At 43.5% G+C, this 25,467-nt stretch overlaps 2 protein-coding genes across 2 annotated transcripts in view; both read left to right on the top strand.

The window, feature by feature from the left end:
• Positions 1 to 12,836, top strand: part of POU2AF1 (POU class 2 associating factor 1) — a 20,520-nt gene extending 7,684 nt beyond the window's left edge. The window contains exons 2-5 of the mRNA XM_006026637.3: positions 6,685 to 6,812; positions 8,168 to 8,210; positions 8,308 to 8,579; positions 10,472 to 12,836. Of these exons, the coding sequence (XP_006026699.1) occupies positions 6,685 to 6,812; positions 8,168 to 8,210; positions 8,308 to 8,579; positions 10,472 to 10,783 (755 nt within the window). The 3' untranslated portion in view covers positions 10,784 to 12,836. The remainder of the gene's footprint in view (positions 1 to 6,684; positions 6,813 to 8,167; positions 8,211 to 8,307; positions 8,580 to 10,471) is intronic.
• A 1,244-nt stretch (positions 12,837 to 14,080) lies between these two features.
• Positions 14,081 to 25,467, top strand: LOC102373902 (NF-kappa-B inhibitor delta-like). The gene is made up of 7 exons (XM_025207631.1): positions 14,081 to 14,233; positions 14,678 to 14,824; positions 17,460 to 17,511; positions 18,525 to 18,694; positions 19,331 to 19,447; positions 23,571 to 23,735; positions 24,690 to 25,467. The coding sequence occupies exons 1-7, from the start codon at positions 14,081 to 14,083 to the stop codon at positions 24,759 to 24,761; spliced, it is 876 nt and encodes a 291-aa protein (XP_025063416.1). The 3' UTR covers positions 24,762 to 25,467.

The following is a 25,467-nucleotide window of genomic DNA, read 5'->3' as shown; positions in this document are numbered from 1 at the left end:
GGGGGCCGGGGGGGGTGCCGGGGGGGGGGTGGGGGGGGGGGGGGTGACCCGGTCCCTGCTCAGAAAAATGGAGGCAAAGAAATTGTTAAATAGATTCAGTCTTAAAAGGGGAGGTTGGTACCAATACAACAAAGGACTAAATCCTGGTCCCCAACTCATGGTGTAGGCATGTGGGTAGGCTTTTTAGGATATTCCATCTCTGGACTGCTCAGATTATAAGGCAGAAGGGGCTGAGGCATGTCATGGCCAATGAAGCCACTAAGGGAAGAAGGAATTGGAGTAAATATACTTCCCGGAGTGGCCTGTATGGGCTGTAAGAAGTGTATTTCATCAGCGTTAGATGTTTTTCACTGAGGTCTGCAGGACTTTGTCAGAAAGGGTCACAGTGAATCAGAATATCAGGAGCGCAAAAAGAATCATGTTGGCAGTCACAGATGTCTGTAGCACATGCTGAACCCTTTCCATCACCTGCTAACCCCAAAACTGCAACTGGCTGAAAATAGCATTGCTAGTTTGAATAATCAATATAAAAATATTTAAAGACCTCTGAAAGGGATTGACTCTCCAAAGCCAATGTAAAGCAAAGATGCGAACAAGGATGATACAAGATGTATAGTGTTATCTAACTACTGCTGAACTGACATCAGTATCTTACTGTAAGCAGGCTGCGATTTAGAACCAGCACTTGTATATACATAGCTTAGTGCATTTTCTTTTCTTTTCTTTAAAAAAACAAAAAACAAACCTAGCTCTCTCTGTGCCTGACAAAGGTGTCAGCAGTTGCTTTGTACAATTCAATTTTCAAGACTGGAGCCAAAAAACTCAGATTGGTTTGTTAATTGAAAGCCTGGATCTTTTTTGTTAGTCACTTAACTGTTTGCTTTCTCTGTTAGTACAAATAAGAAAAGATTTCCATTGTATTTTTTCTGTAGTCTTTTTTATTATATTGGAGAGGTAACCGGAAAGGAAAAAAATATTTACACTAGTTGTGCTGATAAATTGATAAGCTTGTCATGTAAAGAAACACTAAATCTTCTGAAACTCTGAGACGTGTGTCACTTGCTGTTGTAGGCAGCCAGGCATGCAAAAACCCTTACAGATCAGCAAGGTATTTCAAAGTGAAAATTGCCATGATGGGAAACCAGTCTGAAAGGACAGAGGTTTGGTCCGTGTGTCATATGTGCATGCAGGGCAGTGAGGGCATTCGGTGATCTGAATCTTTTTTCTGCCTTGGGCCGTACAATTTTCAGATAGCTGTTCTTATTCACTTCTCACCTTAGCAATAATGATAGCTGGAATGCTGGAAACTGAGTGGTACAGGAGTTTGGTTTTAAGTCTTATGAAAAAGTATTTTAAGAAAATCACAGTCTCAGTGCCAGTTTAAAAGCATCAGCATGCATATTAGCATGTTGGGGTTGATTATTAAGAAGGAAAGCTCCTAAAAAGGCTCCACGGGGAAAACCCCACACAGAGAATCAGGTGTCGGCAAATCTTTGAGCAAAGTATTATAACTTCTCACTCAGCAGTTTGATAATGTTGTGCTCGGAGCTATAGAAATACCTCAAATAAATACTCCTCAGCACAGGGAGACAAAAGGAATTGAAGACTAAAATATACAGAATCACTGCTGGAGCCATTAATCTGCTCAGCTTTTCTCTCCTCTTTGCCAAGGTATCTAGTACAGTGTGTTCTCAAGTCTCTTACAAACCCATGATCCAGGCTTTGGGCCTGCTCCCAGCAAAGTGAATGGCAAGATTCCCACTGACTTCATTGCCAACACTTATACTGGCTTCAGTGCCAGCAAGGCCAGTCTGATTTTTTCCCCAAGAATAAGTGCAAGAAGGGAAGAAGTGGAAAAAAGTGAAATGTGTCAACCTTGATTAGACTTAGATCATAATAGTCTTCAGTAGGGACCTAATCCAAAATCTGCTGCTGGTGGTGGAAGGACCCACCATGTCTTCAGTCAACTTAATCCCCAAGTAGTCCCTCTTATTCCGTTAGGGCCTGGCCTGGGAGGGCTCTTCAGAGACCTGGAGTGAAACAATATTGACTTTTTTGTCTTTGTCTCTAGCCTGTTTGTCCCCAGTTCTAGTGGGGCGAGTGAACTGAGCCTGCAGTAATCTCCATCCACTGTTTGAGCGATAGCTCAGCATTCTTGGGATAGTTCTCTGAGCTGGGTGTTTGTCAGGGTTAGTGCCAAATGTTCCACAAAATGATGAGCGATGACATTGCCAAACAAACCCCTGGAGGTTTGCTTCTGCTGGCGTAAGAAAAGGCAGACTCACCAGAGCAGTAATGACCTGAAGTGTATCGACACGCAGAAATCTTGCTAACATTCCCTCTGGCTGTGATGGACTCTGGATTAGACCCGCAGATATTTGTACTGTTTTGACTGCTAAAAACAGCAGCAAACCTGGGTTAAAAGCTCGGGAAGCAAGATTTATAGCTGTTTTGCATTGTGGGAGCCCTGTCAAGGTGCTGAAGCAGTGTAAATGAATCTGGGCCATTTGTTTGCGTTCCTCTTCTCAGTTTTGCTAAGCCTTTTTATTTATTTTTCTTGAATATGTTCACATGCATCTTTGAGCCCACACAGCACCTAACACAGTCAATCTCCGAGAAGCCTCCTTTGAAGAGTGTGGAGCCAGGGCTCCTTTATTTTTTAAACAAATCTTGCACCCGAAGCTGAGGAACGCAATGCCCATGCTTGTTTAAGTGAGAAAAGTACCTGACTTTGTACAACATCACCTTTCCTCAGGTTGTTTTTGATTTTTAACCATCCTTTTCCTTTGCTTTGCCCGACACCAAAGCAGGGAATTATTTTTTCTGACACTCTTCTGTAAGGCTCAGACACCATGTGCCCCCAAGCAGTCAAAAAGCAGCTGCACCAGCTTTATTTTTATTTTTGGAGGTCAGCTCTGGGGGAACCGAAATACTTTCTGCAGTCTTTGTCACATTTGTTCAGGTTTTCTGGTTATTCTGCTAAAACAGGAAGCTCTGAATCGGTATATTTATCAGCCTTTACAGTAAGTGGCTCCTTGTTTTCCCCACAAAGTTGGGGCCAGGTACTGCCCCCTTTACTTGAAGCGAGCAGTGCACTAATCTGCAATGGAGACTTTTGAAATCAGTGGGATTACTCAGAGCACAAGGCAATGCTCAGTCCCTGCTCAGCTGCAGTCAAGGGCAGAACTCTCACAGGGCGACATGCATCATAATAATGGGAGGAGAATATGGCCATTCAAAAGGTTCAGGAAATTATAAATTAAATCATTTTGAAATGCAAATAAACCTAATACACTAGGGAAAGCATAGTGATCATCATTCCCTCCATTCACTATAATCAGTCTCCAAGTTGTTGATACTGAGAGATTAGTCGTGATGTTTCTGGGGCAGGAAACGTTTTCTTATTGATTCTATGGTCCCATGGTGGGGCCTGGCTCCTTGATCGGGACACGTCTGTACAACAGCAATTGCAACGACTGCAAATTCACCTCCGACATGGCTGCACAACAGCTTCCTGGTGCAGAACCTCTTCTTGGGGAAAGGAGGAGGAGAACATTTTAAACCCCTCTTTGGAATGGTATCTGGTACCGCCACTATTTACAAGAGCCTTTCAACATGTTATGATTAAATGAATTTGGACGCAGCAGCTAGCCCTTCCCACTGAAATGCAGCACTTGGATGAGATTTCCTTGCCGAAGCAGCAATCCATTTATGCGTTAGGGGGAGGGTAAACAGAAGGGAAGGTCCCAGTCTTGTCCAGGTCTCTGACGTGAGTTTAGTTGCTCTTTTTGGGGGGAGAAAAGAAATGCTTGGAATTTAACTTTCAGTGTCATTCTTGAGGCAGCTTTGCAACAGCCAAATGGTTGAGGCACTTCTTACATTTTAAGATCAAGAAGCACTCATGTCCTGCCCATAACATGCCAGTCCCCTTCCTGTTAAGTCAATGCTCACTTGCAGCAACAACCTCTTAATAGCAACATTTCCTCTGGTAACAATCTCTATACTATGCATTCAGCATCAGCGACAACCGTTTAGGAGCAACTGGTAGCACTGGGGTACCAACAACTTGCTATTAATGGGTAGAGAGACTGCATTAGTCCATGGAAGGTTTGTTTCAATATTAGAGTGAATCCACTTGGGAGTGTGCATCATGGAAAGTCCCTGGAAATCAGTGGAACTTACACGAGCAGAGGATCTGGGCCTCTCTCTGACTCTCTTTATACAAACTACAGGTAAAACCAGCGTGGCTTTTAGGGGCCAAATTCTTTTCTGGTGGAAATTGGCATAGCTGCTCTGGCTTCGGTTGAAGCTACATCAGGTTTTGCTAGCTGAGAACGTTGCCCAAGAGCCATATACGTGTAGATATCTTTTATTAGACCAACCCAATTTGGGTTGGTCTAATAAAAGATATCAAATTCACCCAAGGAACCTTGTCTGCCTATGTCCTTAGACCAACACGGCTACAACCTACACCCCTACATACATGTAGAGGAATTCAGCTTTATTCATATCATGTTCTTCAGTGGAAACAAAGAAACCCATGAAACGCTGATTAAAGTGAAGGGTTGATTTGCACAGGCAACGACCTGACTGCATTTCAGTGGTTGTATTGTCATTATAACAAGGTTTTAGGCAAGTTTGATTTTTACAGCAAATCAGCAGTGTTTCAGCTTCCCCCTTTATTTTTAATTTTTGCAAGCAATTACTAACTAGATGCTCTTGTGCAGCAGTGTTCCAGAATGTAAATTGTACATGGGCTGACTGGCACATATTTCAGTAGTGTTCACCAAATTCACTTTTCCAGAACCCCCGGACATCAAGTCCCCACCAGGCCTCTGTCTTGCTTAAGTCTCATTTGAGCCTTATTGTGAGGGTGTTGGTAGCACACATACCCTCTGGATTGGGGAGAATTTCATCTGTAAAGAGATCAGGAGATAGAGGGAGGGAAGGCAAAGTATTAAACCTTTAAAACCTTCTGGGACCTATGTTTTATATCTTAAAACAGAAGAACAATGATAGCCTGCCCAGATATTTCTGCTGCATTTGAAAATTCTGTAATAAATATAAAAATAATTAAAATATCTGACTATTACTTTAACAACACGTATAGACAAGAGAGAAGCAGAATAAACATAAATCAGTTTGTTTTATCCCATGAAGAATATGTTGTATCTTTAAATAAACATTGTCTGGGTTGAATTATATTTTAAATTAAATATTTGATATGGACTTGAGTATGTGCAGTTATACTCAAATATAGAAGTCAGTCAGAATCTTTAGAAAGGGAATTTATCAGCTGGTATATTTACAAACCAGGGTTCCTTGGAAGTGCGGCAGCTCACATCTTGATATCAGTGGTTTTATAAATACCATAGCTTCCTGAGTTTTCATAAAATGCAGCCTCCTTGTGCCATTAATTGCCCTGAAATTATAGCCTGATAAAGCTCAATAATATCAAGTACTTAAGTACTGTACTTTCCTCTGATTCAAAATGTCACAAGACTTTGTGATAGGCTTTTTCACTGGTTGCCAGCTTAGCTTTTCCAAGTGGATCTCTGCAGTTTATTGGTTTAAACCTTTGATCTGCCATTGTTATACCAGGCTGCAGAGCAAGAAAAAATCAAAGGAGCACTCTGAGAAGCGGGAAGGTTCAAAAGAAAACACTGTTAAAGTAGGTGGACTGGGTAAGCAGTTAGCTGCCACAATTCACACTCAAGCTAAGCACCTTCCAATCCTGCTGGCAAGCAATAAACAAAACTTCATTAAAAAATGAAGGGGACTTCATTCAAGGTAACATGAACAGTGTTCACTATTTCAGAGAGTACTGGAGTGTATGCTTAGGATGAATTATGTGCTAAGATATTTTTATACTATGGTCAGTGCTAGACACCTAACGACCTGTTGTGTTATCCATGCATTACAACACAGGGGTCAGATTCTTCTTTTATACACGTGTGTTCTTTTATACACATCTGTATATATAAAATGCTACATGGATTCACATGTATAAGTATAAAGTTTATTATATGTATATATGTTTATATGATGACTTGCGTGTGCACGTGCATATGCATGCACATGTAAATAATGCAGTTTCACATGTATAGTTCATCCCCACGCCCTGGAGGAATACAGCATAATTCTACAGCTATTGTTGATGGAAAGGTCAGGCATATTGTGCTGTGTAATAGTAATCACTTTTCATGAGTTACCACATCCTCCCTGGCTCTTTAAATGACTAGACTGCTATCCCTATTTGTTTAACAGATTCAGTTCACTATACACCATGCACAGTGTAACCCAATACCCATAGTCTTGTTCGAGGGGGGAAGAATCCCTGGGCCTAGCTCTCAGACCTACCCCAATCCTGTGTTCTGCTCAGAGTGCCATGCTGAGGACCCATCCCCAAGCTTTTGGCCACATGCTGCTGGGGAACAATGTGATGCGATAGCCATTAGCCAAGGTTGATGATTATGAAGCGGGCATAGGTCTGGAGGCTTCCCCTGGCAGCAGGTTGCACTGATTCCCAGGGCAGGATGCAGGGCCCTCTGGAGTAGAACGTGTTAAGAGGGCAGTCTGCAAGGGAGGGCATGGCACTGGGGCTTTCCGAGGTGGAGCTGGTTTTGTGAAGATATTTGAGACAGAAGCAAAGAAATATAAATGTCGTTGCAATATATTTCTCAGCCTCCACTTCAGAGCAGCAGCAGCAGCCCCGACCCTATCAGGGCGTCCGCGTCAAAGAGCCTGTGAAGGAGCTCCTGAAGAGGAAGCGTGGGAACCTACACAATGCCAACACAACTGCAGCGACAACGGTAAGAGGGGAGTGAGACGCAAGCGGGAAATTCTTCCGTTCTGCCTGGATGGAAGCTCAGTCCTTGATCCCAGCCTGAGCTAAATGGGTCTGTGGTGACCACTCTTAGCTATCAGACAGGTCTTTGCATCATACACTGAATATAAGGAAAAACTTCTTCACGATTCATGTGTCCAGACTCTGGAATAAACTCCCAGTGGGGGTGGTGCAGGCACCTACCCTGGAGAGCTTCAAAAGGAGCCTGGACGCGCACCTTTCTGGGGTTATTTGACCCCCACAGTCTTTCCTGCCCAGAGCAGGGCCCAATGATCTCATGAGGTCCCTTCTAGCCCTAAACTTCTGTGAATCTGTGAAACACAGAACCTTTTTATCCCATTTTCATTAATTAGTCCTCATGACCTCCCAGGAGTTAAGTAAACATTATTATCCTTGATCTATTGGCTCAGTAGTGTAAGGGGCTGAGCAACTCTCCTGGGATTGAATTGAGGTTGACATATTCAGTCCATTGCAGGATCCTGCCTCTTGATGGATAGGACAAAGTGATTTTCCCACATGCAGTTTGTATCTAGAGGCAGTGTCAGAACTGGGACTAAAACTTGGGAAGTGGATGGTGCACAGGCTGGTACTCGCATCACCAAGTTAGGTGTCTGTCCAGGGTTCCCTTTTCATAAGTGTGAGGTACACTGATATAATAGGGTCCTGATCCTTCCAAAGAGAAGGATCTTCTCAGGCTCTTTTGAAAATACAATCTTAAAATACCATCTTAAAATGCATGCAAAATTTCTTGCATGCATACCAGCCTCTGGCTTCAGTCCATCCAATAAATTCTCCTCCATGGAGTTTGTTTTCCTGCTCTACAGTTGGCAGAAACTTCTACCTGTTATGAAGTAAAACAGGTACCAGACATCTTCTGCTCTGTAGGAAACATCCAAGTGAAGCACGACAATTTTTAAAGCTACTAAAACCATTAGAAAGACAGTTCTTTAGCTACTCCTTCCTTAGCCTTAGGTTAAGTGCATTCGTTCTTCCAAAAGAAAACACTTTGACTGGCTCTTCACTGAAAATGAAACTCCTTTTGTGGAACACAGCAGCACAGCAAACCTCAGTGCCACAGATCTTGCGCTTGGCCTCTGTACGAGGTTGTGCTTCACCCTGGAGCAGTTGCCAGTGTTTGTTCTCATATTTATTTGGCTAATGCACAACTGGTATGCTGAGCCAAGCAGGTGCAATGAAGCATTGAATGGGAATGAGTTTATTGTATTGATACTTCAGGCTTGGGCAAATGTATCTCAGGAGAGATTGGGTTGAACTGTTACAGCAATAACTGCTATCTAAATGTTCTTCTCTGTTTTCCAGGTGGTTTTGCCCCATCAGCCGCTACCATCCTATTCACCCATTGGTAATGCTTCCAAACATTTCTTTCCATTTGCTTATCAGCTGATTTTCAAGCCAGGCTTTTGGCTGATGTTTTGAACAATTCTAATCTTTTTTTACAGGCCAGCCTTGCATTGACATGGATGTCACAGCCTCTGCTTTGCCAATTACTGAGGAAGGGGCATTGTGTTCTGGTTGGCTCTCGCAGCCTTCTCCTGCATCCCTCCAGCCCTTAACTCAGTGGACAACTTACCCAGATTACGTGTCACACGAAGCAGTCAGCTGCCCATATACAGCAGACATGTATGTTCAGCCGATGTGCCCCAGTTACACACTCGTTGGACCATCTTCAGTTCTGACTTACGCCTCTCAGCCCCTGATCACCAACTTTGCGGTAAGCTGAAGATGCCTAGGAGCGAACAAAAGCCAAAATAGTTTCCCATAAAACCTGCGAGAAGCCCCTGATTTAATCGATATCTAAATTTATCTTTATTACTTGGGTGGCTTTGCACCCATGCCACGTTCCCATAGATTACCAAGAGCTGTTTCTGCAGTAAAAGTTTCAGAAGTGGCACTAGAAAATCAGACCTGTTTTCTTTTGCCAGAAGTAAATTTGTAGGGAGGATAGTTCAGAGGGAGAATGCACTCTCAGTGCAACTGTCACGGTAACTATCTTTTCATGGTCTGAATCACCCATGTGGTTCTCTATGTGAACTACAACTTCCAGTCGGTATTTTGTCTAATGTGAAGTTATGTCCTGATTCCCTCTCTGCTTGACCCTTGAAATTAAGAGGAATTGTTCTGAGAATCATTATGGTTGAAAGGGATGAAAAAAGTGACTGTGTGGAAGTCGGACAGTATCCAATTTTCTCAACAAAGCTGTCATTTTCCAAGCTCCTACAAAGCCTCCAGCACTTACCACCTAATTAACTCACGAGCCATTCTGCATTGTTCTCTCGAGGCCTTATCCAGCCAGCTGCCATTGAAGTCAATAGTGTGATTGCCATTGATTTCACCAGGAGCTGGATCCAGCCCATAAGCAATTTTTATCTTAGGAGAATATCGTTTGCAGTGGGAAAAAAATAATGGCAAGAAATAAAGTTCTGTTGCTATCAGATCTAGCTTAATGGGGATTCCTATGGCTTTGATTCATGGAGCACAAGAAGGTACAATTAAAACGAACCATAAATTATCATCTCCTGTTCAGATGCATAGAATATCAGATATCAAATGCACAATGGGCTCTGTTGTCTGGACAGTCCCATAGGGCAGAATTGCACTTGAACGTCTGGACTGAGTGTTCAGCTAGTGCTTCAACCTTTATTGTTCATTAGGATTTTTTTAAATGACTGTTGCCTTTTTCTTTAAAACAAATAAAATAAAACCATTCTGTGAGACCAGGCAAAGCTTTTCCTGTGAACTCTTCGAAAAACATAGCTTTTGTGTTCAGGGCCAATGTAATTTGTGAATTGGAGTCTGATTTCTGGTTGAAGCAAAATGAAATGCTTGCCTTTCTGAAAAAGGAGATAAAGTTTTGTCTGGATTGTCACAAACTGATCCTCCCTTCTCCCACCCACTTCTCCCGCCATTTTGCAGTTCAGCCACTGAACTGAAAAATTCAGTATCTCCTGGGCTTTATTACCAGAGGGATTGTGTCTTCCCTAGTAAACCGAGTTATGCTTAACTGTGTTTAGGAGTTAGTTGACATGATGCTGACCATGATTGCTTAACCTAGAGAAGGACAAGCTGTGTTCAGCATTCTGGGCGCGTCTGCACATTCAATTAATGTGCCTTAGGTAATGCTCATTAAATCTAGTACCTGCATTGTGGGGTACTGGAAAGATGCGTATTGGCTTATTTTAATGTGCATTAGCTAAAGAGCACTTTTTGGGGGGTGATGCTTTGATGCACATTAAAATAGGCTAACGTGCATTAAAGCACACATGTAGATATGCCCTAGGTTGCCTACATGGCACATCCTATTCATACACTTACATGCTAATAGGGCACTGTCAAACAGGCAGCCTGTCCTAATCTTGAACTGACAGCCTTGTAAGCTCACAAGAATTGAGGTGGAAAGGAGGACAGAAAGATGGTGGGAGCACAGTTTGCACAAGTGCATTCAGCAGGGTGTGATCCCACCTGTTGTGGCTTCCTGGTGGATGGGTTTTTAAAAGAGTTGCATTTCCCATTCTCATCTCCATGTGCACCTACACAAAGACAGGGAAAGGAGTGCTGGCAGCAAGACTTAGAAGCTCTTACTCTGATCTCTTTTGTACGTAACAGCCCAGAAGCACCACTCCAGCTGTGGTGCCTCAGCTGGAGGTGACAGACCAACAAGCACCTCTGACCTATTTCCCGTGGCCGCAGCCCATCTCGGCATTACCGGCATCAACCCTGCAGTATCAGCCAGCTTCCTCCACGCTTCCTGGGCCGCAGTTTGTCCCACTTCCCATCTCCATCCCAGAGCCAGCCCCACAGGAACTGGAGGACGCGAGAAGAGTGATCAGCACACTGCCCATTGAAAAGCTGCTGCTAGAAGATGACGACAACGATACGTACGTTTTAAATAACACTCTCTCTGTCGAAGGGCTTTAAAGTCATGTATTTGGGGCCTGATGCTGCTTTCCTCGCTCACCCAAAACTCCAACTTGCAACACAAGTTTTGAGCATAGAAGAAAAGTAGCTTTGGGCCATTTTGTTTCTTCTTAAGATGTTCCTGGCATTCCCCATTACTGTTCCCTTGGTATGAAAATTGAACTTGCAGTGAAATTCCTCTGTATGCGGAGGATGAGGCTTACGCATCATTAATGTGCTTACCATATTAATGCTTCCAAATTGGGTACATAGATTTGGTGTTGACTGTCAACACGGGGTGAATTTCATCCTGGGATGTGCAGGGTGGTCTCAAACTGACACAGGTGTTTTGGTAGCACATTTGCTAATGCTGTAGTCCCCTTTTGTAGCGTGTGGTAAGACAGACTTGCCTACAAAAGTATTAGCAAGTTTAATTTGCGGGTCTATTTTCTAGAGCTCTGCCTAAATATTACGTAGATCTATCTTTGCTTTGTTCACTCCACCAACTCCACTGCCACCATTAAGTTGTTTCAGAAAAGATCAGTGACAGTGCTGGGCCTGAAATGACATATCCTTGTAATTAGACAGCCTTTGGAAAATATTCATTCTACATTTAGGAATAGTTCCACTCCTGTGTAAGCACAGCTTGGTAGCCAAGCAAAAGGCTGATATCAGAAACAGAACCGCTGAGCCACAGGCCTGTGCTGAGATGCAGCCGGTGCTCTGTATTGTTACAGAGCTGCCCCCAAAGAATTGGGCACTTGCATCCTGATTTCATTCACTGAACATGGTGACCAAATTCTCAGACACTTCTTGACCCAGAGCTGCAGAATCAGCCCAGAGCTGTTAAACAGCAGTGAAGTATTTCCATGTGAAATGTTTCCCCATAACATTAGTGCATGGCTCTCCTGCAGTGGCACACAGAACAGACCCTGGGCTCATACCAGTCAAGGAGAGTTCTGCAAGGTGCAGCTCCAGGACAGAAGGTCGTGGAAATAAATGACCTGCTAAAACCAGGCACTTGGTATCTCAACAAAGTGCAGGTGGGTGGCAATGCAGGCAGCTGGCAGCACTGCAGTTCTTTCTCTTACTCTTGAGCCTTAGCCATTGGAATGATGATATATCATCATGATGTATGATACAACATCCCCTGAAACTGGGGATGGGCCATGTTAAATACCAGAGCTGTTGAGGCCTCTAATGTATCTTATCAATATTCCTAGTATTAGAGAGTCTTTTAAAGTCTTGGGCCTGAACAGCACCATCATGCTGGTTTCTTTTTCTTCCCTGGAAAGCGAGCAGCATTCACTTCCCTCTGTAATGCAGTTGTAAAGATCATTATTGGAGTTCAATAGTACCATGCCACAGACCAAGATCCTTGCAGGAGGCTGTATCTCTTTTAGCATTTGCTAATTGTTTCTTGGATTTCCAAGGGAGTCCCAGCTGATGAACACAATTTCTCTGGGTTTTTCTGCTTCACAAAGCCCAGGATCTTCAGATGATTCTATATTTGGAAGACCATTTTGGACTGAATTTATTCAAAGGGCTGCTCCCTCACACTGTCATGACCTGGTGTCCAGTGCTCCATTTCTTACCCAGGCAATATTTCAAATGGCATCTCAGATTTTGCCTGAGTAAGGACTACAGGATGAGGTTGAAAGTCCATAAGAATTTCAAAGCAGGTTTCAAAATTAACTATTGGCAAATCTAAAGGATTTAAGCATCAGATCATATCAGCGATCATAAAGTTGTCTGAAAACTCCAGTCATTTTAGCTTATTGATGATATTAGTGGCTTAAATTTGCAGAAAAACCCAGCAAAGAAATTAACTAGCAGAGGCTTGGTTCACCACTGTTTACTCCAGGTTTGCAAAGACAGCCAAGTTATCCTGGTCTAGGACTGGGGTGGCACAGTTGTGAATCAGACCTGAGGTTGCTACGATTTGTGTTAACCTTCTTTGAGTTTCTTGTATGTAAAATCCCCTGGTGTGTACACAGTGATGATGTGTTGTCTGTGAATTTCTTTCTGGGTTGTTCTGTTAAATGAAAAAAAAAAAGAAAAAAAAATCTCAATAAAGATCTACAGTAACTTTTCTATGCCTGGAGTGTTTTCTTTTCCTAGCTGTGGCATTTGGCACACTATAACCATGCTGGTCTGAAATCAATAATGTTAGCTTGATAGCATATTTGAAAAAATATAAACAGAGATTAGTGATTTGGCTTTGCACTGATTTTTGAAATATAATGTACACTGAACACGGATGCCAAGACCTGAAAGTGGTCTCAAAACCTGGCTCTCTGGAGTAGTCCTTACTCTTGCAAGTCATGCCTCTGTTCATGTTTGTATCATGATGCCTTTTATCTCTATCCCTGTAGTGCCTACAGGCTTTCAGTGCCTGTGGGGCATATCACCCCAGCCTCTTTACAAACACATAGCAGGAGATGCCTCCTGTCTTGAAGGGCCTGAACTCTCAATGGAGAAGATAGACAAGTCAAGCATCTGGGTGGAATAAAGCTGAGAGGTCTGCTGACCTCCAGTCCAGTGGTTTATCTACCTGTTAGATCCTCACCTGCTAGGGAAGACAGAAAAGATTGGCATGATCGTACATTGGCAGGATCAGGCCAAACTCTGCTGGTACAGCTGAAGCTCCACTGTGAAGCTGTGCGATGTTACCTCAACAGACAATTGGTCTGTGCAATAACTTTGGACCCTGATTTGTTTCCTTCATATTGTGTCAGCCCTTTGGAAAGCAGATTCCTTTTTGCTAATTTGGCCAAGTTAACTGGCACCCTAATGCAGTTTGATGGATTGATAATGCATTAAGGTTTCAGCACCTTTGTATTTTTTCTCTTGAGGTTGAAAGCCCACATACTTTAGCTGACGCACTCCCTAACATGGCCCTAGTCCCAATAGCCTTCATTCCATGCAGACGTCTCCTTATTCTGGCAGAAATAATCTGTGCAAAAAGTGAGGGGGTGTGGGTTAGAAATCAGACAAGCAGTTAACCTTTGCAGGCCTTTTCAGACACAGTAGAATATGGGCCTGGAACAAACCGTTTGAGGCAACTGCAAAGAGCAGAACAGAGTCGACTATGAAAACAATTATTTGTCCCTCATCTTTTAAGGGGAACTTGCAGGATAACATTTTGGAATGAGAAAGCAGGCCAGCAGAATGGCAATACCACCAATGCCCACCATGTGATATTTCCCATTGTGGAAATTTTAGATCCTAATTTCCTTTCGGTGCACACAGCTGGAGAGTCCAGAGTCCCCTGCGTAGAGCCACAAAGCAGAGGTTTTGTAAAACTTAACCGCAGGGATGACCCATGCCGAGGCAGTGATCAGTGTCTTTATTTGCTGTCTTAGAATTCTACATATTTATGCAGCTAAAGGTATGAGGGCGTACACGCTGGCAGCCGCAGAGCGGATGAGAGAACTGCGAAGACTCGATGCCAAGGAGCACAGAGGAAAGGTAAATTTTTTTACCTTTTTTATTTTTAAAGCAGGAAGCATGCCTTTTTCCTGGTAAAATCAGAAGTGCAGCCTTGGGGCCATCCATGGTTTTTAATTCCATTTCGTGTCTACCATAAAACATGTGGAACACAAGTAATGGGGGTGAATTGCTTGGGGGTGAATTTCACCCTGGGAACAGTGCAAGATTTGCTTCACGGCTTCAAGCTGGTAGCTCAGGCAGGTCAAGCTTCTGTCTCTCCCCCTACTCTAGACCAATATGGCTACAACCTGGATCCCTGACCTATCCCAAGAGGCATATTGCACTCTGCCGGGAGCTCTCTCGGGCAACAGGAGGGTTCATTCTTCCCTGCACCGACTACTTCCAGCCCCATTTTCTTTTGTTGGTAATCTGTCATGCTGTTGCCAGAGTCTTGCATTATATTTATTTTGGTGCTATTTTCAGACTCCTCTGTTGGTGGCTGTAACTGCCAAGCAGCCAGCCATAGTCAATGATTTGCTACTGACAGGGGCAGATGTCAGTGCTGTTGATGACAAAGGGCAATCAGCTTTACACCTCGCTGCGACATATGGCTACGTGCAGGTCCTCCAGGTAAGAAGGGCTTTATGATTTTAATGGCACACACTGTAAAAAATGCAATAAAATGGCATGACTGATTGAGAGATCCAGGCCTAGCAGAAATGCCTCCAGAGTAAAGATGTCTGGATGTAAAGATCTTTGACTTATTTTCATGCTTTCCATTCACAAAGTTGAAGCCTATTTGCAGTGAATCCACCACTTGCCACTGCTGGAGATGGGGTTTGGGGCTAAATAGACCATTGCTCTGACCCTGTGTGACAGCTCTCATATTCTTATGTTACACTTTAGCCTTTCACTTCCAAGGAACTTGTATCACATCCAGATGGCAGTCGTAATTCATAATCTGAGTTCTGGGCCAAACCTTGTAGTTGAAATCTAGGTATATTATTTATATTGTATTAGTACCCAGAGTCTCAATCAAACCTGGGCCCTTTTGGACTCTGCTTCATATAAACATGTCAAACACATGCTCAGTGCTTTGAGCCCCCCTGAGTTAGTTTGCTGGTGGAAGAGACAATGAGAAGGTGTAACAACCAAACAGAAGGAGACATTTTTGTTTGTATTTCAAAGGGCACATCTACACAACAGACCTCTTCCAGCACAGCTTTGTTGGTGGGACATGAGCCCTGATGGATTGGGCTATGCCAGCAAAATTCCCTACACAATCCCTACCCATACAGCTCAGCTAGGCTGGTACAGCTCATTGTGCCTAACAGCTAGTGGTAGATAAAGCTATATCAAGAGCAGCTTTGCCAGTATAATTTACATCCACAATGGAAGCACTTTGCCATGACAGTACAGCAGCATTCTTACACGATGGGCATGTCTACACATGCATTTACGCTGGCTTCAATTTGCTGTGCAGTAAGCAGGAATAGGCTGGTATCTACATGTGCAGGTGTTAAAGCACATTAATGCTGTGTGTGGACTGACTTGGGACTCATGTTAGTCCCGAGTCAGTCCACACACACCATGTTACTGCACAATAAGGAGTCTACACGTGCGTAACTGTGCAGTAACTAATCAGGCGTAAATGTGATACCTGCATGATGCAGGTATCAAATTTATGCTCAAGTCAGCATAAGACACCATATTTACTGTGCAGTATGGGTGTGCACATGTAGACGCACACCCATACTGTGCAGTAATTTTGGTTACTGCACAGTAAATACACATGTGTGGACGTGCCCGGTAGCAATGTTTAGTGGGCTACGACTGTCCTGTTTCACAGCCTGATTCTGATGCCCTGCCTCACACTGAAGAGCACCATAGTCTTCTATTGATTTCAACAGAATTTCTTGCAGTGCAAGGTGCTTCTCAGCATGGGCGTCTAGTTCAGAATCTGACCCCTTAACAGAATCTGACCCCCCGTTTGCTAATAGAAGCCCTTTGCCTCTCTCTGTTTCTGTCTCTCTCTTTCTCTCTCTCTGTCTCCAGTCCACTCCCAGTATAGGCAGCTTCATGGCAGAAAGTTATGGCCACTGTACTGATGGGATTTCACTAGGCTTGGGGCCACATTTCTTCTAATGGTGGGGCCTCAGTGTGAATGAAGAGTGTAGCAGGATCACGTCAGTTCTAGCAGTTGAATTCCATCACCAGCTAACTGCACATCACACACCCTAAGTTAAGTCATGAGAAGGAAGTTAACGTGTAACATAATGAGTGCTTAAAACAACATGCCTTTCCTTCGGCTTAACAAAGTGCTGCGTTCTCAACAGATGCACTCCTGATGAGACACTTGTAAAACCTACAGAATGCTTTTCTTCATCTTGTTCACTGGAATACTTTTGCCCCGTTCTTGTTATGCAGTGTGTATTACAGCACAAGCTCTCATAATCAAAAATCTCAATCAAGATACTAAAATATGGATGAGTGAAGCTATTTCACAAAAGCAAGAAAAGTGTAGTCCCTTTTAATATTTCATATGAAAGGCTTCTATGCAGTACTGTGCTAAATCAATCGCCACAAAGACCTGAATGTGTCCAAATGACTCTTTCTGCATCCGATCCAAATCGTGCTCCTTTCCCTAGGAGTATTTAACTACTTTTATAAGTTTCTCTAGCAGGCCACCCCAGACGTTATAATCAGATGTGTTTGTATCACCCTGTCATGTTTCCCACATAAAAATGTTATGATATGAATATTTCCAGTGCCAATTGACCTTTAGGAAATAAAGAGCTTGTTAATTATTGCTTTCCAAGACAACTCTGAATATTTTTGCATTCACATTACAGAGACAGGAGGGGGATTTAAGAGGCTTGGAATTTTACTGTTTGTTAGCTGAGAATTTCAATACATGGGTTTCCTTTTCTGGGAGGCGTTGGCTACATTTTAGGGTGGTTAAATTTAGACTCAGAGGAGCTGATATTAAGTCCTCTTTTGAAGGTTTAGGTGGAGCCTTATGCCTTGTCCAGCAGTGAATTTCATCCTTTATGACCTAGATCCACGAGGCTAAAAGCCAGTGATGGCTGGTGGCTGAGTTTAAAACCAAAAAATAGTTACCTCATTTCTTGGCCAGCTGTAGTTTTAGCCAGTTGAAATTCCTGCTAATCGGTTGGCTCTGTTCAAAATGTTTGTGGGTGCTTTGATTGTTTTGTGTTAGACAACACTTGCTGAGAAAGTTCTCCTGTGCTTCCATCAACTCCAGGTTATAATGTCATCAGGCCTTCCTCTGGACCTAGAAATGAAGGATTTTGAAGGTAAGGCCATTTGAGTTTTTCCCTTTCCCCCCATAGTTCAATGTTTATACTGGAATAATAAAAATAAATAATCATTCTGATGAGTATATGGGGCCCAGATTTGTAGCCAGTGAAGGCTGAAGGAGCTGTAGGCCTCACAGGTTTTGATTCAGGAAAAACTTAATCATGTTCTGACATCCCGTTTTATTCACCGGTGCTTAAGCAGATGCTTACAGTTAAGAACACACTACCTGAATGGAGGCTGTAATGGATTATAGAGGGCTGTATAATAGGGAATAGAGTATAAATAATGTATCCCAAGCTTTAGGGTCTGGAATGTGTCATCCAGCTGATCCGGGAAGCATGCTGTAGTGCTCCCCGGCTTCTGACCTGGACCACTGCAGGCCTGTGGCTGTATTTCCAGAATCAAAACTGAATGTCTGTTTACCTGCATATCGGTTCAATCTACCCAGCTTAGACTAACCTGAGAAGATTGAATAGATTCAACCTTGGGCTTTTTGAGTGTCTGTACTTAGCCTGGTTGCTTTGGGTTAATTGTGCACCAGGATCCTCCAAGAACACCGGGAGCCACACTGGGAAAATAGCTGAGAATGAGGCCAAGATCTAGAGCAAGTGCCAGTGACTACATAGAATTGGCTTTAATTGTGCCATGTCTGTGCCAGTCCACCCAAGCAAGGTGATTCACCCTCAGGGAAGAGAAGTGAGACCTCCCAACCTAGGTCTAGGACTAGATGCAACTGGCAGAGGAAACACCCAGTTAAATAAAGGAACATGGAGAGTGACCTCTTTCCAGCATTTAATAGGCAGTTTGGTTCCCTGGTACAGGTGGAATTTAAAATCCAGGTGAGAGACTCACCCTGCAACTTGGCCCTTGAGGTCTCTATGTCTTGGAAGCACATCATGCATACATGCAAAACCTTTGTCCCTCACAAATCCGGGAAAGAAAACACTTTCCCCTTCTCAAGCCGCTATTCTGTGGAGGCCAAGTTAACCTCGTTTCTATTTTCTTGAAGGCCACACTCCACTCCACTGTGCCGTTCTGTCCCACAACTCCCTGCTCCGCGAGCAGCGCTGCCACTTCATGATAACAGAGGACCGGAAAAAAGAACTCCAGCACCAGATGGGGGAGGTGCAATTGTGCATCCATCTTCTAGTGCACATGGGAGCATCCATCTACAGTCGGGTATGCAGGGAATGCCTTTACTTTGTGGGACTTCATTGGTATCCCATTGTAATGTAACGGCAGCATTGGCAAGACCGAGAGACGTCTCCAAAACTGGACTCCAAGCCTACGGAGTAACATTTGTCTGCTCCAGACACTAAACTCTGCACCTTACGTTCGTACTGGAGCAGGAGGAAAAAATGTCAGTGAGAAAAGGAAGTAAATTACTTGCAAGAACAGTGACCTGTTTTTCAGCAAGCTCTAGCTGACACCTGGGAAGCTTAAAAGCAGCGGGAGAGGTGGAGCAGAGGGAGATGGTTACAGGAAGCTCTGAAGCCAATAAGCTGCAATGCAGCTGCAGTCTGATTAGCTTTTCTATTGGACAGATTTCAGAGTGATACAGTATGCAACGCATCTAATTGCTGTTCTGCCTTTCATAAACTATAAACTATTCCTATTCTATTTCTACTAAGGGCAGAGTGGTGTGTGCTTTATCATAAATAATCTGAGCAGGACAATAGCAGCGAGCTCAGGTCACAGAAATTAGAGCAAGGCTATGTTGTCGGTATATTATCAAGTGGAGCCAGGAGCTCCATTCTCTTTCAGCTCCTGACTCCTTTCCTAAAGCTTTGTGTTGTGCTGTTTATTTTTTAACAGGATGTTAAAAGCAACAAGACGGTCCTTCATTACACAGTACAGGATGGGAATGTCTTCCTGCTCAAGTATTTCTTAGAACTCAATGCTTTCAAGTCCAAGGATTTTGTCAACAGTAAGGTGAGTTAGGAAATCTTGTGGTCCATAATATGCACAAACCAAAATGACCAGGATTTTAAATTTAAAATCAGTATCACAACTGTATTCCCTGTTGGAAATTACTGTATGCAGACATAGCAGACTATCCAAACTAAATGGTACATCAGCTCTTCCAAGCAATCTTGAACCCATGCATTTTGCTCCTGTTTGTGGACCTTCTACCTGGCATCATGGAGGAAGCTTAATGCAGAAGCCAGCTTTGGAGCTTTTCATCTTGACCATGTAAAAAGTCCTATCATTTCCAGAAAAAGAAACAATTATTTGGGACAAACAAAATGTTTCATTAGACCCCAAACAAATGTTTCTTTAGACCCATTTGTTTCCAGGGTTTGTATTTCTTCTTTTAACTTTAAAGCCAAGTTTTACTAAATTTGCCTTCGCACCCTTGTTTCAGAGCAAGAAAGCAAAAAGGTTCATTTCTAAAATGCCAACATAGCAATGTTTCGACATTTCTCTTTTTTTTTTTTGGATAAAACTCTTGGCTGAATTTGATCCAAATTCATGTATGGTTTTGGTTGACCTGAACCTGCATTTCTAAGCAAGTAAATGATCCATTTGGAAAATTTCCCTCAACTCTAACACTGAGTAGCATTATCAAAATGCAGACACTTCTTATGATAAGTAATGCAGCGAGTGAGAAAGATAAGCAGGGAAAGGGCAACGGTTACTGGGTGAGGGTTATGTGTATGATTGTGTCACACTGCAAGTGGAGGAAACAGCTCTGAAATGGTGCAAAGTGCCTACGCCTGTCCTGGTGTGACTATCAGAAACACGCACAGCATGTCCATGCACGTGACTATCAGGTTCACACACAGCAGACCTCCTTGAAAACCAGCATTGTGCCTGGCATGCAGTGCCCGAGCAAGATGTGACATCCACTAGACCTAACCTTCCATCAGATACAGAACAAAGCTGTCTCCTATATACCTATTCTTCACCTTTTCTGGTCTATGTGGTCCACAGTTGCTGTGAGCAAGCCTTGTGCTGGCCTCATCTCCTGAGCTTTAGCAGACAGTCCATGGGCCAAATTTTGTTGGGTCTTGAGTCATAATAGGAGTTAGCTGTCATGTTCCATATCATTGCCTAGTCTAAATGGGCAAAATATTGTTGGCTTCAGCATGGTTTTTCCTGTTTATCCCAGGTGATGCCTGGCACAATCAGTTAAGTGTATACCTCTCAGCTTTTATACAGAATTCTTGTTTCTCCCTTTCGGCAAACGCCCTCAGTCTTGCACAACTTCTCCTTCTCCAGTGCAACATTTCTCCACCTCGGACTACATCCCAAGTCTTTGCCTAAAATCAAAATGTCCCTGTTCCTCCCTTTAAATGGGAGGTTTGTCCATGTGCAATGTGTACTTGTCGGCATCCATTCCTGAGGAATGAAGAAGGACTTATATGGCTAATGTCGCAAAATTAACTTATTGTGTTACAGAGCCAGGGAGGAAGCTTTAGAGATCACTGTTAGCATGGATGAGACCATGGTGTGAATCAAGGAGCACTGCTGACACAGGCAGAGGATCCCATCTTACACACCCATGTACTCAACAGTTAAAATCTTGCTGCCCAGTCATGAGTATACCAGAGTGACTTATCACTAGTGGGGTTTGCTTCTCAGTCTGAAACAAGATCTTGAGGAGGAATCTACCTTATCTAATATCCTTAACAGTTCTCTACATGACTCAGCATCCCAGAAGATTTGTATTCATTGCCATTAACCTGGTGAGGTCAACTTTGCCTTTCGCCCTGCAAATTTCTGTTTGACTAGGGACTGCTAGTGCCTTCTCCTTGTGTGCCTCGAGACAATTATCCTTATGTTCGTGGTCCTCATTCCTCCTTTATCTCTTAGGACCCATTATGCAGGCAAGAGCTTGTCCACTGGGGTCTGAGGTCTGATGCTATCTCCTGATTCTAATCTTTAGGCTCTTTTGACATTGATAGCATCACCTTGGAGTCTAATTGAACTGCAGTGTCTCCAGCAACCAGAAGGTCTCTGGATTGGGATCCCTTTCTGTGCTAAGGAATTTGGAGCCAACCCCTGCCCCTCTTCTGCTCTGCTGCCTTTCCAGGGAGATGCAGCAGCCTGGTCAACTGATTTTGTTAATTTTTATGCAGCTCCATCACCCTGATCCACCACTGCTTCAGGCCTCCCTTGCTCTTTTTAAAGATCTAATGTGGGAGTTTAGAGGGTCCCATTTCTGTCTGGCTTTCTTCCATTTCCCTGTAGCAGCTTGTCAAAGGAAATGTCCTTTTAATATTTACTAGCTATTGAGGTCAGGAGTAAGATATCCTAAGCAGATATTCAGGGATGTTATACTGAGTGCTTGATGAAAAGCCCAGTGAGATGAATGGGTTTGTTTTCTGAGTCCGTCCCTCAAGCCTACATAAGCACTTGACCTGGTAGATAGGAAGGGGGCAGAGACACACAAGGAGCAGGTTCTGGATTATAGATGGAGTTTGTTGTCAGGTTTTAACTTGATTTTTTTGCTGGCATCTTGCTACGATGTTGAAGTCATGCCTGTGTCTGCAGGTCCGAACTTCACCAGGATATTGAGTAAAAGCTGGCAGTTGAGATGCTCTCTTTTGACTGGCCTGGCTCATAACCTGCCAGCTTGTGGGCATTCAGCTGTCTCTTGCAGTACAAAAAAGATCCAGTCTAGCTCCAACTGAAGTCCATAGAAAGGTCCCAATGAAAGCTAGATCAGACCTTATATTGGTCAGGTTGTTTGTTTAATTCTTGCTTCCTGGAGATATCACTGGATCTGCCCGTAGACTGCTATCAAAGACACAGCAGGCAAGCACAGATGTTTCATTTTTAATGAGAAGCCATATAAATAGCTAAGCAACCGTCACTGTGTTTTATAGAAAGGTTAAGTTGACACAGTAGATTTGCTTGTAAAAATACCTTGCATTGGAAGTTGTTTTCCTAAGACAAGCTCGTAACAGTTTCAGATTTATTTGCTATTTCATTGTGCATTTTAAGATATCTTTTGCCTCACTCACGTACCTGATATAGAAATACTTTGGTATTTTTTTTATCAACTCATACTGAAATCAGTTATACCTTTCAACTTTGAAGCTTTACAATTGAGCTCATGAAACTGTTGACCAATCATCACTGTAAAGCAATTAAGTATTATTATTATATTAGTAGCATGTCAATGGACAAATAAAATAGGCAATCAATATGAATGAAGAAAGGAGCAGCATCTATCAATTGTAAAAATACGCAGCTGGTTAAAGTCATGATAATGTTCACAGAGTCTCATAAATAATGCCTTGTCACGTAATTATTTTATTAATTATTTCTCATCACACTCTTAACTCTTCTAGCTATGCATAGCTACAGATGTCAGCACCGTCCTCTCCTTGAAACTCAACCTATTGCTATACATTCCCGCGCCACCTAGCGACCTGGCAAGGAATTAGGTTGTATTTTAAGAATGTATATGATGATGAACAAAGGACCGGATTCCAGAAGGCACTTGAGCCTCTCTTTAACTTTAAGCATGTGCTTAGTTAGGGTAGAAGCTAAATTTATCTACCTGCTTTAGGTCTCTCCTGAATAAAGATGCTTTCCACAACTGGAATGCTGGGCGCAACATTTTCCCCCTAAAATAGCCATGGGACAGCTGCATGTACTGCATTCACATTGCATCACATTTTAGCATGCTTAGGTTTAACCTAGCTTCTCCACATTTGACTTTTTCATGGCCATCAAACACTAAATACTTTCTAAGTGGCCTCTCTTTCTAAACTACTGATCTGGCCTATGCCACATAGCCTGCAAACCTCTGCAAAATCAAATCTTTCTGTTTGGGAACTCTGATTGTTGGGTTGTTCATGTGCACACAAGGCTTAAAGCATCACAACCCTCAGTCAGCTGTATTGTTTCAGAATCACTGTTACCCCAGATCTGGAGCAATCCTATTGTGCCACGGCAGTCAGATTAGGCAGGATACCCTAGAGCTGCCAGTCTCTTTCAGCCTTCTCATCTCTACCTTGATAATTCTCCATGTTATAAACCCAGAGTAGGGAAGGGAGTGGTGCACTTTATTCCTGGCCCTGACTATAAGATGTGCCCCTAGGCTCACGGGAACACAGCTTTGCACATGGCGGCTGCCCTCCATCGTGACAAAAACCAGGAAGAAATTGTCAAGCTGCTCCTAGACCATGGGGCAGACCCAAGCATCAGAAACTTGGACAATGACCAGGCAATTCACATGGTGCCGGCAGGAAAGGCTGGGGATCAGGTAAGCATTACATCCCATGTGTAGTGTATATGTGTTAAACAGATATCATTTCTCTGTAGATACATGCATCTCTAGAGAGGTAGTAAGGATGAAATAGGCCAAAATTTCCCTTTTGCTCCAGTGCGTTTCACTCCACTTGTACTCCATTCAGGGCAGAGTTTCTATGAGGCTCCTGCTGCAGTTGCCATTGCTATTGTAAGTTGTAAGGCCCAGATTGTAAGGGCATCATTGTTTTCTGACTGTGTTGGTTTTCGGGGGGAGGTAGCTTGAAGCCCTCAACAGGGGCCAGATTTTGGAAGATGCAGAGTGACTCCTCTCCGCAAGGGCAGGTCCCTAGAGGTGTCTCCAGTGGGGACCCACAATTACTAGTCACTTTAGAAAAATCTTGGCCCAAATCTGGCATTCCAAGGGGGTTCCCAGCCTCCCTTCCCCCCTGCTCTGAGCAGCAGCACAAGAGTGTCACTGCTCAACAAAAATAAGGAGAAATTCCTAGCTCTAGTTCTGCTATGATTGCTCCTGGTCAGAGTGAAGAAGAACTAGAACAGCTCTCCAAAGCAAGTGGCAAAGCCAGGATCTGCTAAAGGCAATAGAAGTAATTCCCCAAGCAATATCCTTTCCTAAACACACATACAATCCTCTCTGCATTAGCAGGGAGGCCCCATTACAGCAAAATGCTGCTAGGATCATGTAAAAGTATGTGCAGACAAAGACACGTCCCTCCTTTGGTAGCTCCAAAAGCAAGGAACACAATGCAGGGATTAACCGGTGCTCTGAGGAACGCTGAGAAATGTCAGCACCTGGCTCTTCTGCGAGGGAAAGATTCAGTCTTTGCAGGTCTGTGAGAGGCTACCTGAGCCCAGTGTAATCTGTATGGGACTGTATGCGCCACATACATGACCACATATGATTTACACAATTTTGTTCCATTCTATTATTTGTTCATGTGTTTTGTAGGTCAGGCATTTGCTGAAGAAAGGCCGGGTCGCATCAACGCTCGCATCCTGCCGTCGAAATGCCCAATGCTAGATGGCCTGCAACTTTGGAGGGAGTATTTTGTGTCGTCTTTGTGATCATGCTGCCCCTCTTGCAGAGTCCGTGCTAGTAATTAACCACTGAAACAGCTCGTCTTGTGGCCTGATGGTTTTCTTAGTCCACAGAGCCTTTAAATTGAGACTTGAATGGCTTTGTAGAAGAGGTGCTGTAGTCTGTCCATAAGTTGTGGAGCTCTGCACAGGCACTTCAGGGTGAAATTCAGTGCCTTGTTTTGTGGGAGCTCAGCCCCCTCTGCCTTTAAAATCCACGAAGAACGAAAAGCTACGACTTCAGCTCTGAGAGCAAGTGTGCCACAGGCAAGTAGGTCAAGCTCATCTCTGTATTTCAGAACCTCTGAACCAAAGGCGTCTAAAGGGAAGGTTCGCCAAGTTGTCCTGCCGCGCTGTACCTGGGAGTGTGGTGCCAGTGCGGTGTTGTCAATGCTCAGCACACACACATGGATCTGGCTTCTTGCTCTAAGAAGGGAAAGCAGGAGCTCACGGAGCCGGGTCCCAACTAGTATGATTTGAATAGCTCCACTGCTGTCAATACTGCTGCTCTGATTTACCTCCGCTGAAGATCTGGCTCAGGAGCTCTATTTAGCATTTCAGTAACTGGAATTCACCACAGATCCTGTATATAAAACAACCAGGCCTAGCTGATCATACGGCCTTATCTTAGGCAAATCTGCAATGACTGG

The sequence above is a fragment of the Alligator sinensis genome, unplaced genomic scaffold, assembly GCF_000455745.1.
Source record: "Alligator sinensis unplaced genomic scaffold, ASM45574v1 scaffold1241_1, whole genome shotgun sequence".
NCBI classification, from domain to species: Eukaryota; Metazoa; Chordata; order Crocodylia; family Alligatoridae; genus Alligator; species Alligator sinensis.
Note: the sequence above shows the minus strand (reverse complement) of the source record. Positions and strands in the feature narration are given on the sequence as shown.

Bases quoted from the DNA above. Each gene is read 5' to 3' on its own strand.
- LOC102373902 (XM_025207631.1), top strand. From the start codon at position 14,081: ATGACCCATGCCGAGGCAGTGATCAGTGTCTTTATTTGCTGTCTTAGA. The intron at 14,825-17,459 runs GTAAGAAGGGCT...CATCAACTCCAG, and splicing joins GCTACGTGCAGGTCCTCCAG to GTTATAATGTCATCAGGCCT. The intron at 23,736-24,689 runs GTAAGCATTACA...TGTGTTTTGTAG, and splicing joins CAGGAAAGGCTGGGGATCAG to GTCAGGCATTTGCTGAAGAA.